Source organism: Bidens hawaiensis, unplaced genomic scaffold, assembly GCF_021521415.1.
Source record: "Bidens hawaiensis isolate Kalapana, Puna unplaced genomic scaffold, B.hawaiensis_p1.1 tig00027850_1, whole genome shotgun sequence".
Taxonomy (NCBI): Eukaryota; Viridiplantae; Streptophyta; class Magnoliopsida; order Asterales; family Asteraceae; genus Bidens; species Bidens hawaiensis.
In genome coordinates, this window is record NW_027494527.1 from 71,736 (window position 1) to 87,812 (window position 16,077).

At 34.4% G+C, this 16,077-nt stretch overlaps 1 protein-coding gene and 1 pseudogene across 4 annotated transcripts; both read left to right on the forward strand.

The window, feature by feature from the left end:
• Positions 1–2,295: 2,295 nt before the first annotated feature.
• Positions 2,296–9,563, forward strand: LOC143576031 (uncharacterized). Of its 3 annotated transcripts, none has more exons than XM_077060236.1 (19): positions 2,296–2,950; positions 3,656–3,727; positions 4,192–4,396; positions 4,487–4,592; positions 5,355–5,447; positions 6,259–6,351; positions 6,463–6,549; positions 6,622–6,718; positions 6,806–6,880; positions 6,958–7,070; positions 7,149–7,321; positions 7,423–7,627; positions 7,852–7,966; positions 8,053–8,304; positions 8,391–8,455; positions 8,538–8,594; positions 8,703–8,796; positions 8,891–9,031; positions 9,157–9,563. In XM_077060236.1, exons 1-19 carry the CDS (start codon positions 2,453–2,455, stop codon positions 9,298–9,300), a joined length of 2,685 nt encoding a protein of 894 aa, XP_076916351.1. In that variant the 5' UTR covers positions 2,296–2,452; the 3' UTR covers positions 9,301–9,563. The 3 variants fall into 3 exon arrangements, with proteins under 3 accessions (XP_076916351.1, XP_076916350.1, XP_076916352.1); XM_077060235.1 differs by having other exon boundaries at positions 6,622–6,714; positions 6,799–6,880; XM_077060237.1 differs by lacking the exon at positions 5,355–5,447 and having other exon boundaries at positions 6,622–6,714; positions 6,799–6,880.
• A 1,367-nt stretch (positions 9,564–10,930) lies between these two features.
• Positions 10,931–15,141, forward strand: LOC143576040 (putative pectinesterase 14; annotated as a pseudogene). The gene is made up of 5 exons (XR_013142878.1): positions 10,931–11,339; positions 12,724–12,895; positions 13,584–13,790; positions 13,896–14,152; positions 14,859–15,141. The product of XR_013142878.1 is annotated as a putative pectinesterase 14 (transcript).
• The last annotated feature ends 936 nt before the right edge of the window (positions 15,142–16,077 follow it).

Below are 16,077 nucleotides of genomic sequence, written 5' to 3' on the forward strand. Positions count from 1 at the left end.
ATAAAGATCTAAACGAGCCGAACTCGAGCCTAGTCGAACTCGGGTTTGGCTCGTTTGCACCTCTACACACATTATATATTATATACACGCAAATAGGCATAACTATGTATATACGCATACAAATTACAAAATATATGCACATACTTATAAACAAATCAACAATTAATAAATGCAACAAAATTAAAATTTTCCATACCTTAATTAATTTGCTTGGTATTTGAATGATATATCTTGATCACTAGACAAATCGAACTTTATATCTGTATACATCAAAATAGATAACAATGCATAAAAGTATAAGTTAGAACTAAAAATATATCTTCATGTTAATGGCAGTTGAGTTACGTACCGATTGCATGTTGGTGAAGTTAATTGGAAGAAAATAAATAGATAAGTTAGAATATATAAGAAACTAGTTTGAATATATAGAGATTAGTTTGAAAGTTGAATCTTTGAATTATCTGTTGGGTTGGTTAATATCCATGTGAACCACATCTCTTTTGTTATCCACTATCAAAAGGTGCGGTTGTTGTTTGACCGCATCTTTGTATCTTTGTGAACCGCACCTTATGTGCTAATGTAGTTTAAAAACCGTTCTTATGTCAAAAGGTGCGGTTAAATGGCTGAACCGCACGCACCTTTTGTGTTTTGTCTATCACATCTTATGTCTGTCTTTGTAGTAGTGCTCTATGACCACTTTCAATACCCTTTGCCTCTAGCCTCTATACCCATATTAATATTTTTTTGTCACTTTTCAACCTAAACTAAATTTAATTCAAACCTGTTTGAACTCAAATCACAACATTTTAGACTTTAGACTTTTAAACAATCACCTCTTTTAATCCAACACCAAATCTAACAAAAATTATAGAATAAAGTCTAGAGATGGTTATATATCCTAAGATTGGATTTAGAGATTTATATTATTCATGTATTTTCTTTCACAACAAGTTGACTTTCGTACAACAGGTTTAAGGGTTATGATAATGTTTTGTAGTATTAAACATGTACATTAACGTGTGAAAGCTTACTATTTTTCAGATTTCATAATTTAATGTCACGTAAGCAAAATCTTTCTAGGCGTTAAAATCCTTAACATGTACCTTCTATATGTGAAATGTGAAGGTGAAATATATGTCAAGAGCTTATTAAAGTTCCCAACCTGTCCCCTTTATTAACGTCGCTGGCGTTTGTAAGCTAACGACAAGCTTCCACCAGTCCTGAATCTTGTTGGCAAAGAAGGATCTTTGTAGAATACTGATACGTGCCATATTCCAAAACACTAGTTACTTGGTCTATCTCCATGTTGCAAAGCTTTGCTCCACGTTCATCCTTCACTTGCACTGTAAGTTAGTTTATTATGTTAGATGTTTCCCATGATTTCAGTAGCCATGTAGTGGAGTTTTTGCATTTTTATTTCCTATAAATAGTACTTGCATTCTTCATAGAAAAGAAGAAGAAAATTGATAAGACAATGTCTCGTTCTCTCTATTATTTCTTTGGAGTCTAACCCGCTCAAAAGGTCATATTGGGAGAAGGCTTCTATCAAATACCCGCGAGGATGACGAGTTTTTGGTGGGTCGTGTTCTCAGTGGTACAACGGCGTGACACCTGTGTCCCGTCGTCGACAACAGTTTGCTGAAAAATAACGAACACTTTTTTTTATCCAGCAACTCGTAATTTTTTGCTGAAAAAAGCGTGTATTTCATTTTTAAGGGCCTTCTGGTCCAATGACACATATGTGATGGTTAAAGCTTTAGATCTTAAGGTCTAATATTTGAAACATGACACAAGGACCAATTTTTTTATAGTGATGGTTTCCTTGTTGATGTTGTTCTTGGGTGAATCAGGTCTGAAACGTTTAAATCGGTATGAACGGTAGACATCTGTCTCAGAAAGACTCACTATGATATAGAGGTGAGCAAATAAACCGGTTAACCAAATCGACCAGATAATCGAACAAGTTTGAAATCGATTATGTAAAAATCAGTTTGGACCTAACTGAAATTGTAGGTTCTGAATCAATTTGTAATTATTAAAAAAAATGTAAAACTGAAAACGAACATTTTTGGATATAACAAGTCAACACAACTATCACTTCTCGGCGGACTACTTAAAAAAAATAAGAATAATAAATCAAAAATGTTAGTAAAACATAATATTTATTTATTTATTTATTTATTTATTTATTATTATTATTATTCACATCATTATTCATATACAATCCTTCTGTTTTCCGGTATATACTTAGCGAATCTAGGGCTCCTTTCATCTTCCAAATCACAATCTCCAACTTCACACATACACAAATGGCAACAAATCAACAACCCTAACGACAGTGTACGATCCAATCAAATTAGGGCTTTTGCAATTCGGATCCTGATATCTCATTCTCACTGGTCAATTTACTCTTTCTCCCTTTTGAAACCCTAGTTTTGACGATCAATTGAGAATGAAACGAGAACTAGCTTTCGCATTGGAAGCTCGATCTCAGTTCGGTTGCTTCACCGGCCGCACTCGCTCCTCGGAATCTTCCTCCGGTCAGTTATTATTATTATTATTAACTGATAATAATAATAATAATACTAGTAATAGTAATAGTAATCGGTCAGTGAATCGACGGAACAAGAGGATGAAAACTGATATTACGGATCGAGATTCGGTAAATACTGAGGTATTGGTCAACGCTGAAGACGAAATAGTCAACGGCGGCGGCGGAGATGAGTCAACGGTGGTTGCCGGAAAAGGTCACGTGACGCCTAAAAGGTTTACAAGATCTGCATTGAAGGAGAAGGAGGAGGAGGAGGATGTGGGGAGTGGGAACCGGACGAAGATGGAGTTGAAGATGTCGAAGAAGATCGAGTTGGAGAAGATGCCGACTAATATGAGAGGGCTTCTGGAGACTGGATTGCTTGAGGGGTTTCGGGTTTGTTACAAGTTGGAAGCAGAGGTAGTGTTTGCTTTTGTGTTAATTGGTTATATTCGGGTTTTTATGTTTATGTTTAGACGAGAATGAGATTTGTGTTTGTTATAAGTTGGATGCAAAGGTAGAAACTTGCATGCGTATTAGTTGAATATCGTTTGTTTTGATAGTTTAGTCAAGCTTTTATGTTTAGAAGAGAATGAGATATGTGCTTATTAGGCTTGGCCCAGTTTTAAACGCCTGGCCGGGGCTTTAAGGGCCGGGCGGTAAGGTGGGGATCTGGTAGCACGTTAACCGGCGGTAATGGAGAAAAAAAAGGTGGGACCATGGGGCTTTAACAAGAAAATGGTGGTGTTAAACCACAACGGGGGATTTAACAGGGTGGGTAAAAGGGGGTTTAATGTGGCAACGGGACTTTAAAGAGAATTTTTTGTTAAAGCCCCACTGCCTACTAGGCAGTGACGTGGCGCTTTAACTTGCGCTTTAAAGTCTCTTCACAACAACCAGTCCTACAAGTTAGATACATAGGTAGCGTACTAGCATGCCTGTTAATTGATTGTCATTTGTTTCAATAGTTTAGTCAAGTTTTTATGTTTAGAAGAGAAGGAGATTTGTGTTTATTATTGCAAATTAGATACAGAGGTAGCATGCATATTACTTGGTTATAATTTGTTTTAACACTTTTTTAAAGTTTTTATGTTCAGAAGAGAATGAGATTTATGTTTATTACAGGGAGCAAATCTGCAAGGGGTAATCAAAGGTGTGGGCATATTGTGTTCTTGCAGTCTTTGTGAGGGTATCAAAGTAAGCTTTGTGTTTTATGAGTTTTGATCTAACACACCATATAGTCAGTGTTGTAGAACTTATAAGGCGCTAGTCAGCCAGTGGGGTACCGATTAGCGATTATTGATCGAATCAAATTTTTGTGTGTGTTTCAAAATTACATATAAAAGTTTTCAAAGCTCACATAGTATAAACATAAACATAACAATTCAGTGAGAATTGAGAAAAACCAATAAGTAGGGTTAACAGGTTAAAACCAAGGTTTGATTACCTTTCCAAAAAAGTTGTTTCTTTGTTCTAAATTTTTTTTAAACAAAGCCTGATTTGGGCCAACTGGGACAGATTATGGTCGACTAGGACCAATTAGCTGAAAATTAGTAAGTCACCGTCTAGCAATTAATCACCAGTTAAATCCGACTTTTACAACACTGTAACATGGCACAGGGTTTTGTGCTTGAAACTGACATTGGCTTGTTGAATGGTAGGTTATTTCACCCTCTCAGTTTGAGATGCATGCACTCAAGTCGTACAGACATGCTATAAAACATATTTTTCTTGAAAATGGTAAAAGTCTACTTGAACTGATTGAGATATGCAAAGCAGCAGCTTCAGAAACACTAGACGTGGCTCTTCAAACTGTAATTAATTCACTACCTGTGAAGGGACCTTCCATGTGTACAAAATGCAACAGTGAGCAATCCTCTTAACCGATTTAGTTTCTTATATTTTTTAGCTAACGTGGATTTTCTTAACTATGGTACTCTTTCTAATGCTTTTCAGGCTCACTCGAATCATCTTTTTCTGAAAATTTGTTAATTTGTGATGCTTGCTTGAGTAAAGAAGAAGTGGACGCTGAACCGAAGGTTGCAACTTCTAATGAAGTTAGGTACGAATATCTATTGATTTATCTTAGCCACTTTAGTGTTGTATCTTTCACACCGGTATTCAAAGAATGACGGTGTCTATGCATCTATAGATAACCCTAACTGTCTTACTCTTCAAATAATTGTACAGTATGTTAGGAATTAATAGTGTTGTATGTTATCTTGCAAAATAGTAGAAAAATAACTAATATTGAAAGAAAATTTTATATATGGTATGGAAGGGAGCAGTTTTAATAAGTTATTTAGGGTAAAATGCGTATAGATTATTGTGCGTTATGTTACGCTTCATTTCTGTTTCATCTTGCTGTATCTTTGTTTGCTTTTTGTTTTGAACCAAGTTGTATAATTCTGAGGATCATGGCTGAATCGATTTTTAAGCTTAGATTTGTTATATCTACTGATTAACTTTTAAGACAGACCATCATCATTTCTTTAATTATTGCATCTCTGTTACGTTCTGACAAATGCGTATTGTTGTTTTATCTCTACTATTCATTTCATGCTCTCTCTGTGATTGGTAGTCACTTTCTTTGTAATTGTAAATTTTGAAACCCTTACATCTTACTCAATTGAAACCATCATTGTCTATTAGAAGAAAAATCGGTTACCAAACTGAGTTCTGTTTGAACCAAAATACCAAATTAATGGATATGGGAATGTGCAATTGTAATTGGATTTACTTGCTTTCTGCTTTTAAAGTTTAAAGTAAAGTATAATCATCTATTATTACCCTTTAATGCTTAACAATCTTTTATTTTGTTTAGGGCATCAACTCCAGAGCCAACGGCTTCTGAAAGTAACAGCTTGCCATGTTCTTCAGATATAAAGACTAAATCTAAACGAGGGAGAAAACCGAAGTCAGTATTATTTTTCTTTTATTTTTCAAACTACGCTAGTTATTTTATTTTCTTAGCAACTTTTATGGTGTATCTTTTAACCAACATTCAAAGAATGATGGTGCCTGTGCATCTATAGATAACCCTAACTGTCTTTTCAAATTATTGTACATTATATTAGGCTAGTGCAGTATGTTATTCTGCAAAATAGTAGTAAAAGAACTAATTTGGCAAGAAAGGTTTATATATGGTATAGTAGGCACCGTAGGCAACAGATTTAGTAAGATAGTTAGGGACTTAGGGTAAACCATGTATAGATTATTGGGCGTTATGTTACACTTCTTTTTTGTTTCGTCTTGCCGTACCTTTGTTTGCCTTTTGTTTTGAACTAAGTTGTATAATTTTGAGGATCATGGTTGAATTGATTTTTGAAGTTTGTGGTTTATCATATGATCATATCTACTGATTAAATTTTAAGGTAGCCTATCATAATTGCTTTACTGATTGCATGTCTGTTACATTCCGACAAATGCGTATTGTTTATTTATTACTACTGTTATTTTGCATGCTCTCTTGGTAATTGATCATATATTTTTACTTTATTGGTAATTGTAAATCTTGAAACTGTTACCACGTACTCATTTGAAACCATTCATGTCTATAGAAGAAAACTCGGTTACCAAACTGAGTTATGTGTATGAACCAGAATACTAAATGAATGTATATGGGTATGTGTAATCAGATTTTCTTGCTTTCCTCTTTTAAAGTAAAATATAATCATCAGTTATTAGTTTATTACCCTTTAATGCTTATAATCTTTTATATTGTTTAGGGCATCAACTTCAAAGCCAAAGGCCTCTGAAAGTAACAGCTTGCTATGTTCTTCAGATATAAAGACTAAATCTAAACGAGGGAGAAAACCAAAGTCAGTATTTTTTTTTTCAAACTAAGCAAGTTTTATATTTTCTTTATTTAATTTCTATGATAAATTTTATATTCGTTTGGTTTATTAAAGATTTCTTGTGTGATTATGTAGGTCATCAACGTCAGATTTGAAGCCCTGCAAAAGTGCTGGAGATCTTAAATTGTCACGAGATAAAACAAAATCAAAGATACATAAAAGGTAAAATACAAAAAGATCATAAAGCTTGCTACCTTTCTCTGGAAATACTATTAATATTTTTTGATGGTACAGGTCATTGAGGTCCGCTTCTGCGCCAAGAATCATCAAGAGTGCTGTTAAATGTTCCGCACCACATCAAAACATCCGAAAACTGCTAACAATAAAGTTGGTTTTTTAAATATAAGAATATTTCTCTTATTAAGTTTGCAGAAAACTAACTTTTTCTGTGTCATATGATGTTTTTCACAGGAATCAGCAGTTGCATTGGTCGGTTTTTCAGAAAGGAGGATTGCCAGATGGAACTGAACTAACTTACGTTGCTCAAGGAAAGGTGAAAAGTCTGCACTTTTTTATGCCAATAAATATAGTTTATTAGTTAAAAACAATACCAACTTCTATTCTTAACAGAAACTTCTGGATGGTTATAAATGGAACAATGGAATAGTCTGTTCCTGCTGTAAAACTGAGATTAGTGCCTCACAGTTTGAAGCTCATGCGGGTTGGGCATCTCGCAAGAAACCGTGAGTTTTTGGTTTCTCTTTACATTTTAATTGCCAACAGTTTATATATTGATTTTAAACCTTTCGAAATCATGACAGGTATGAAAACATTTACATCTCAAATGGAGTGTCACTGCATGAATATGCAGTTTCTATGAAGATGAATGAAAAAGGGAAAAACTCAGTGAAGTACAATGATGATTTGTGTAGAGTTTGTTGGGACGGTGGAGATCTTTTGCTTTGTGATGGATGCCCTAGATCCTTCCATCAAGGTCAGTTTTGTAAATTTTGTAACTTTGATTGTTTTACTAAATCTATGTGAAATCAACAATAGTGGTTTAAATCTAACACACAATTCTGTTGGTTTATACAGAATGTGCAGGTGAATCGAGCATCCCACGCGGCAAATGGTATTGCAGATACTGTCAACATTCATTGAAATTTGACGGAGAAAATGAAAATGCTTTGGTAGCTGGAAGGGTGACGGGGATTGATCCTATGGAGCAGATTAAGACCCGCTGTATACGTATAGTCAAACACCCAGAAAATGTTGACCTTGTTGCATGTGTTTTGTGCAGGTAACTCGTCTATACTATTAATTGGGTGGGTTAGGTAACTTGGATAAGGTCGGGTTAGATTCATCACACAAACTACTTTTGTATATATACTATAAGTAGTTAATAGTTAATTTGTTATATTCCAAGTTTATGAACTTGAATGGTTTAGGTGTCTTTAGCTTGCAAGTATTAATATATGCATTTAGATGTTTGAGGAACTTTAATCTGGCTTTTAATCTATGCAGATGCCATGATTTTAGCAAAAATGTTTTCAATGACCGAACAGTTATAGTTTGTGATCAGTGTGAAAAGGAATATCATATTGGCTGTCTGAGAGAACACAATATGGCTGATTTAAAGGTACCTGTGTATAATTTATCTCTACTTCTTTATGGTCTTTTCTATTGATTATAATTTAATAATATTTTCTTATCTGCAACTTGCAGGCATTGCCGAAGGGGAAGTGGTTCTGCTGCACAGATTGCGAGAGGATTAATTCTGTTTTGCAAACTTTGATAAACCGTGAACCCGAAACACTTCCTGGTAACATGTTGACTTTATTGAAGGAGAAACAAAAGAATAATACCGAAAACCCAGAAACCGATTTCAGTTCGGAAATGAAGTTTGTGGTTCTCAGTGGCAAAAATGCTACTCGTGAGACCAGAAAATTGTTGGCACAAACTGTGGATATCTTTCATGTGAGTACTGTTTTGATACAAGGAATGCTAATACCATTTTTTAGTGTTGACCATTTGTTGACTTCTTTGTTATTTCGTGATAACAGGAAGGCTTTAACCCTATTATCGATGCAACAAGTGGGCGTGATTTTATACCGTCAATGGTGTACGGGTAAGCATAAATGGAATATAGATTTTATTACTTTATTGTCCAAATATTTGCTCCAATTTCAAAACTTTTTTTATTTTAACAGAAGAAAAATTTGGAGCCAAGACTTTGCAGGAATGCTTATTGCAATATTGACAATAGAGTAAGGACATAATTGTCATTTTCTTGTTTCTGTACAACAAATTCTTTATTAATTTATATATTTGCGTTTACTTTATCGACACTTGTTAATTATTAGTGATTTGTGCAGTTCAAATGTAGTTTCAGCTGGAACCCTTCGTGTATTTGGAGAGGATATGGCCGAACTCCCAATTGTCGCTACTAGTAAAAGCAACCAGGGGAAGGTACTTATTTTCTTATAATCACATTTTTCAAGTAAAGTATTGCTATCATCAATCTTTTTTGTAGTAAATTCTTATATTTATTGTACATTGGCAGGGCTACTTTCAAGTGCTATTTACCTGCATCGAGAAGCTACTTTCGTCTATAAAAATTAAAAAGATAGTGCTTCCAGCCGCTGACGAAGCTAAATCCATATGGACCCAAAAATTTGGTTTTGAAACAATCGAACAAGATCAGGTAAAGTTTTACTTGATATAACGGGCCAAAAGCTGTCTTAAAATATATTCAGCTAAATAGTACCTCATAACTTATTTAGAATATAAACGTATTTATTCTTTATTAACGGTTTATTTTGGTTTCAGCTAACCGAGTTGAGGCAAGGATGTTCGGCTATGATGACATTTAAAGGAACATCAATGCTACAAAAGGAAATTCTCGAAACTCAAAATGGTGTTGTAGATGCAGTGGCTGATGATAATGGTCTTTTTAGCCCTTTGGTGGAGTAGCAACATATGAAGTCGGGTTTCTTTGTTTCGATTTAGAGGAGAAGTTTGTTGATGGGCGTCGACGTAATTATTTTGGCTGACTATAAAAAGGTAGTGAGTAGTTTTTGGTGGTTTGCTGTTATGCTCTGCTCTGTTCTGTTCATATTTTGTTGGTGGGTTGTTTCAGATGATTATTAATATTTTGGCTGGTTATGATGGATGAAAGTTGAAATGGTTGGTATTAGTAATGTTTGTTTTCTCGTGTTCTTTTGGGTTCAGATATACTGTTTTGTTAAATAGTGATTTGTGTTATCAGATAAGTTTGAGTTTGGTTTATGGTCTGATTTAGTTTGAGTGCATAGTTAGGTATGAGAGATTATACCTTTTTAGGTTTAGTCCGGTCTTGGCGTAAAAGCTTTTGTTTTGGCTTTTAGAAGCCATTTTGGTTTTGTTTTTGTGTGCTTTTGTAAGGCTCTGTTTTGTTTTTAGTAAAATTGGTTATGTTTAAATGCATCAAGTAAAAACAAACGCTAATAGTGTACAAATTAGTCTAAATCTTTTCATTTCTCAAATTTGTATTATATTGCTTAAAAGACAAATCACTTAAAACAACACAATTGTATATGTAATCTAACAAAACAAAATAACAAATTAAAACTCGCCTCTCCAGTGACTCTATAAGAGAGGTCATTGGTTCGAGTCTTGCTCATGATAAAATGTCATGCCTGAACCAAAGGTTTTACTATGATGGGCCTTAGGGCGATGAGTTTTGTATTGGTAGCGTTTTGCCAATATGACTGTATGTGACCAGATTTTATTGGTTTTGAAATGGTTTTGTATTTATTTAAAATAACTTTTTAAAACTGATCCTGGTCTTTTTTTGTTTGTTTTTTATAATTATTTTGAGTAAATTACATAATCACTCTTAATAGTATGTAAAATGATAGAATATTCATTTTACACAAACTTATCAAATATTTTTTAATGAATGTTATATACACATTTAACTCTATAATAACATCCCTTCAATACTAACCTCACCCGCTTACCTTCATCATGTTTTTTTTTTCTTTTTAATAATTTGTTCTTAAAAAACAACTTAACTTATAGATCAATCTTCCTCCATTTGCTAATTGCCGCCCCCTGATTTTAGTTCTTTTTCCTGTCATTCACTTTCTTCACACTCACTTCCCTTAACTCCCAAGCCAAACCTCACATTTTAAACTCCACCATAACTTATCAAATAAATCATTTGCTTAACTTCTAGAATCATTATTCCATTCATGCCAAAAAAAAGCTATAGCTTAAGTTGCGTATTGCGTAATAAAATCACTGGCGGATCCAAGAACGTTTTTTTTCCAGTATCACGATCACTTTTAAAAATATTTGCCAAACCGGTGTTATTAAGTGCTAGAAACGAATATAAAACATTAGAAAATGAGTATATTAATATTTATTATTTATGCTAGTGATATAATGGATAGCTTTAAAGAAAAATATATGCCTTTGAAGCATGAAATGAAAGGCGGCATGATGCCATGATGAGACAAAAGTTGAGTGTTAGTAAAATAATAAAAACATTGATATGTATGTATATATAACAGCATAATACCCCATAACCATTTTTAATCACAATCCTTAGATCCAAAACATGAACACCAAAAAAACCATTTTATTTTGGTTGTCTGTTTTTTCATTGCTATTTTATCCATCATTATTTCTTTCACCACCACCAACACAAACATATCATTACCTAGCTTTGAAGTCACTTATATCAATAATATTATTAAGCAAAGTGGAATTTATGACTTCTTTTTACTCATAAATCAAATTGGCCGCGGCCATCGCCACCATCACCACCACCATAGGCACCGTAAGACCACTTGTGATGACGATACGTGGAGAAACTCTACGCTCGTATCAGAATATGCGGCGCAACTTGTTTTGACCGTTGACCAAAAGGGGTGTGGGAACTTCACCACTTTGCAACAGGCAGTTGATGCCGTTCTTGATTGTAGCCTTAGTACAACTCTTATTATACTTGATTCAGGCACTTATAGGTAATCTTACTTTATGATCATGCAATCTTTGAGCCTTTATAATGAAAAAAAATGAGGCTGCACACATTTTTTTTCCCTATAAGGCTTAGGAAAAATGTGTTAAGTTTTTGTCAAGTGATAATCATGCAAAAAAATAATATTTGTCTAGTATTAATTAAATATCTAATAACACATGACATAGAGTCCATGAGTGTGCAAGTGAGCCATTTACATATATATCATGGATTCATGTCATTTAACATTAAAATGATTTATTAGAACATATATCATTTCTCTTGGTCTAGAGATGAAAAGGGTATAGAAAAATAGAAAATAAGTAATTCTTATATTGTTTTGAGTTTATATAAATTGTTGCTATGATATTTATTTACATTATTCTTTGAATTTTCAGCTTTGGAAATTTTATCTAACAAATTAATCTTATCAATTTGTAAGTGATGGTGACAAATTTAATATTTGCACCGCTAAGCAAATGAGTATCACCGGCAACAAATTACTAACACAAATACCCGTTAGTAATTCGACGGATCCCACGAAATCCAAAAGAAAAAAAAATTACTCTATAATTGTCATATATAATTTACCGACATACTCCAGAAAACAAAAGAAAGAATAAATAACTTTTTAAAGTACGTCTTATTCCGTCGCTAAAGAGTTCATCATTAATATGTCGCAAATCAGATCATTCATGGTCATTTTTCCAACGAACAATCACTGACGGGTTTCTGTTGATAACCACCTTCGGAACAACGATGGATTGGGCTGTCGGTGATATTCTTATTTTGTAGTGTTGTAGGCCACTTATTTGTATAAACGTTTATAAGTCTCAGGTTCAAATGCAAATACTTCAACATGAAAGCAATAAGAGCTAATTTGTTGTTATTATTTGGTTTGTTTTTATAAGTGTTTACTGTTATTTTTTGTTCGTATTTGCTTATTTTCTATTATGAGACGTTATAACTATTTGTTAATTTTATATATATATATATATATATATATATATATATATATATATATATATATATATATATATATTGTTGTTAATATTAGCCAGGTTTTTTTTTCTTTTACTGTTACAGGTATTTGCTATTATTATTTTGTTGTTGATTTTGATTCTTTTTTTGTTATTATTAGGTTTTTGTTTGTTTTTATAAAACAGTACTTATGTAAAATGGTATTGTAGTTGACATTCTTTCCTACGTTCTCATTTTTGTTAAGATTATTTTGCACACGAACCCTTCCCATGTTTATAATTTGTAATAAATGACACATTTTATAACCCATAATGAAAAAATGTGACAAATTGCTTCATATTCTGTTGTGCACATAATAACTAATGTTCAAGGCATGTAAAATCCAAAAAAAAATCTTATTATTGTGACAGGGAGAAAGTGATGGTGAATCAGAATAAGATCAACTTGATAATTCAAGGGCAAGGTTATCTTAATACGGAGATCGCATGGAACGACACTGCGAATTCGACTGGAGGCACAGTCTACAGCGCCACAGTATCCGTTTTTGCTCAGAACTTCATTGCTTACAACATTAGCTTCAAGGTAATGCATACGTGCAAAAATCATAGATTTGAAAGTGCACTAAATTAATAGGTTTTTTTTTGTGATTAATACATAAAAGGGTAGTTATAAATTTTACTAACTTTGATCTGTTATCTATTTTAGGTAACAATCTTTGTTTTCACTCTTAAAATTTATAAATTATAAAGTAACGTACAAGCTAGTCAACACTCAACAACTAGTTAGTATTTAATGTTCTCATCAATCAATTTGATGAAATGTAAAAGAAAAAAAAATCAAAATGTTTTTTTTAATAAAATCTTTTGAAGGTTTTAAGCATAGATATTATATTGATGAATAAAGAAAACATTACACGGTTGACGGGTCACTTTTATAGTTAATTATAAATTTGGTAGGTATTGCTAAACGGGTAACTTAAGACGAATCGGAACCCTAATTGATGGAATTCGGGTGCGACAATTGTGTAACTCCTCTCATACACCAAGTTATATTCATTTTAATTGAGCATTTTCTGCTTTGTTTCCTTCGGTCTATCTAGTATGAATAAAGTGTGCTAACTCTTGGATCAACTCTTTGTCAATAACTCATAAGTCAGAAAATATTTTCACTTAGACAAAAGTTATTAATTCCTTTTTAGGCCAAAAAAACCCTTCTTTTTAATTTTTTTTTTTTAAATTTGATATTCTTGCTTTGTTGTTCAATGGCAAAGAATACAGCTCCTCCACCATCCCAAGGTGCAGTTGGAGCACAAGCACTCGCATTGAGAATCGCGGGAGATCAAGCAGCTTTTTATGGTTGCGGGTTTTATGGAGCTCAAGACACTCTTCATGACGATAAAGGAAGACATTATTTCAAAGAATGTTTCATTGAAGGATCAATAGATTTTATTTTTGGAAATGGTAGATCACTCTATGAGGTATTGTTATTCCACCTAAAAGCTAACACCTTTACTTACATATATAAGCACAATATCTTTTAAAGAATAAGCAAGATAGTCTCTAACTCGATCCGTTTTCTTTAGGATTCTGTACTGAACTCGATAGCGAGTGATGCCCCAAGTGGTGGTGGGATTAGTGGCGCGATAACAGCGCATGGGAGGAGCTCAGAGAATGAGAAAACCGGGTTTTCATTTGTGTATTGTAGTATTGGAGGAAGTGGTAGGGTGTGGCTTGGGAGGGCTTGGGGTGCATATGCAACTGTGGTGTTCATAAAAACTTATATGACTGAAGTTGTTTCTCCTGATGGTTGGAATGATTGGAGAGATTCATCTAGAGATCAGTTATGGCTATTTAAGTGGTGTTTGGCATTGCATTTTAAAAATATGATTATCCTAGCTTAATGAATAGGTTCAATATTAGATACTCGGGTTCAAGATCTCAACGTGACAAGAGGAACCTCGTATAATTGAAAATTATCTTGTTAGGCTTAGGGGATACTTAATTTTCCTGGCCAGCTGGATTTACCTCTCACGTGATAGACTTGTTACTGGTCTAAGTCGGCCAAGGGTCAAAACATTATCTTTAATATTCAAAACTAGCTAAATTTGCTTGGCCGACTTGATTTACCTCTCACGTGATGAACTTGTTACTGGTATAAGCTGGTCAAGGGTATAAAACATTATCTTTAATATTCAAAACTTGCTAACGCGACATAAAATAAATGTTTGACATGTTGAAGGGGTGACAACCATCAATCTCAGTGTTTAGCAAACAAACAAGTCCCCGCACCTCCTAACTTGTTTGATGCATATTATGATTTACATTGGTCGAAAAGCCAATTCAATTACACTAAAATATCCAACGATATCTCCGTACAACTAGAATCACTTTTAAAACGCAATGCCAAACATCCCCTCAATTTTCCCTTGTTTGCCTCTTACATGAACATGTGTAACACACTTTGTAATAGGTGTAATAGTAACAAACAATGTACCATGTTAGAAAACATTATTAACATTTGCTGTTAATGTTGAATGTATTTTCAGGACGGTTTTCTTTGGAGAATACGGGTGTTCAGGCCCCGGAGCAAATACCACATTTCGGGTTCCGTATGTGAAAACTCTAACTGAAGAAGAAGCTACTCCGTTCATGGATCTCTCTTTCATCGATGGGAACGAATGGATTTCACACAACAGTAAAAGCATTTAGAAACTTATATTAAGATTTATGACATCCTTGTTAATTATATTGAGTCAAAGTTCGTAAAAGTCAACACGACTCATGTTAAAAATGACAGCGAGTAATAAGTGATCTAGTAATAAACAAGTACAGGACACATCTTGTTTTGAAGAAATTGGTTGTTCAAACTGACCTATATATCTTTTAGAGCAAGTTCCATTCATAATTTTTTTTTCCTTCACTTGTTAGACATTATTTCTTATGACTATGTATCATTACAATTATAAATATGAATGTTTATATATTATGTGTTTAGAAGTGAAGGAAAAAATGTGTACAAGAAATTATACATGCGGGTTCTGTTGGGTTTCAACGGTGGTTCGGAACGAAAACGGTCAAGTATTTCAAATCCGTTTTAGTTAATAGTTTCGTTTCGATAAATATTAATCAATATTAATATAAGAACTTATAAACGAACTATAAAACGCTGCGGAATAAAAAACGATTAGCACGAACCAAAAACCGAAACCCAAAACCCGGATCCGATTACAACGTTACACGAGTACGATTAAACAATAATAAACAACCATAGTTAAGTTTATCGATATTTATACCTCGGTTATCGAAACCGGGTGAGACACCGAGGGCTTAACGAATAAGCTAGATCTGGACACAATCAACAACTCCGGTGGCTGCAGCGGTTCACGGCGACGGCGGACTACTCCGGCGACTGCGATTCACGGCGGCAGCCTGTTGTTCTGGTGGACAGCAGCAAACAGAAGCGGAAGTAGGCACCAGCAGCTGCAGCGGCGGTGGCTAGAAGCAGCTGCGGTGGCAGCAGACAGCAGTGCCGGCAGCGGAGCAGGCGGCGGTGGTGACTGCGGTGGCCGGAAGGCGTCGGACGGCAGCGGCGGTTGTTGGGTGGCAACAGGAGGCGCTGAACAGCAGCAGACAAGCAACTGAGCGGCTCTGGTTCAACTACAGCAGCCCGAGGACAGTAGCAACAGCTCGCCGGAAAAGCGGCGTTGCCGGAAAACGGCGGCTGTGGGCGACGTCTAGGGGCTGTGGTGGTGATGTAGGTGCAAG

What these genes read in the sequence shown, in the direction of transcription:
- LOC143576031 (XM_077060235.1), top strand. Translation starts at nt 2,453, where the DNA reads ATGAAACGAGAACTAGCTTTCGCATTGGAAGCTCGATCTCAGTTCGGT. An exon ending in GTTACAAGTTGGAAGCAGAG is followed by an intron (nt 2,951 to 3,655) that starts GTAGTGTTTGCT and finishes TGTTTATTACAG; the next exon opens with GGAGCAAATCTGCAAGGGGT. An exon ending in CGAAAACTGCTAACAATAAA is followed by an intron (nt 6,715 to 6,798) that starts GTTGGTTTTTTA and finishes TGTTTTTCACAG; the next exon opens with GAATCAGCAGTTGCATTGGT.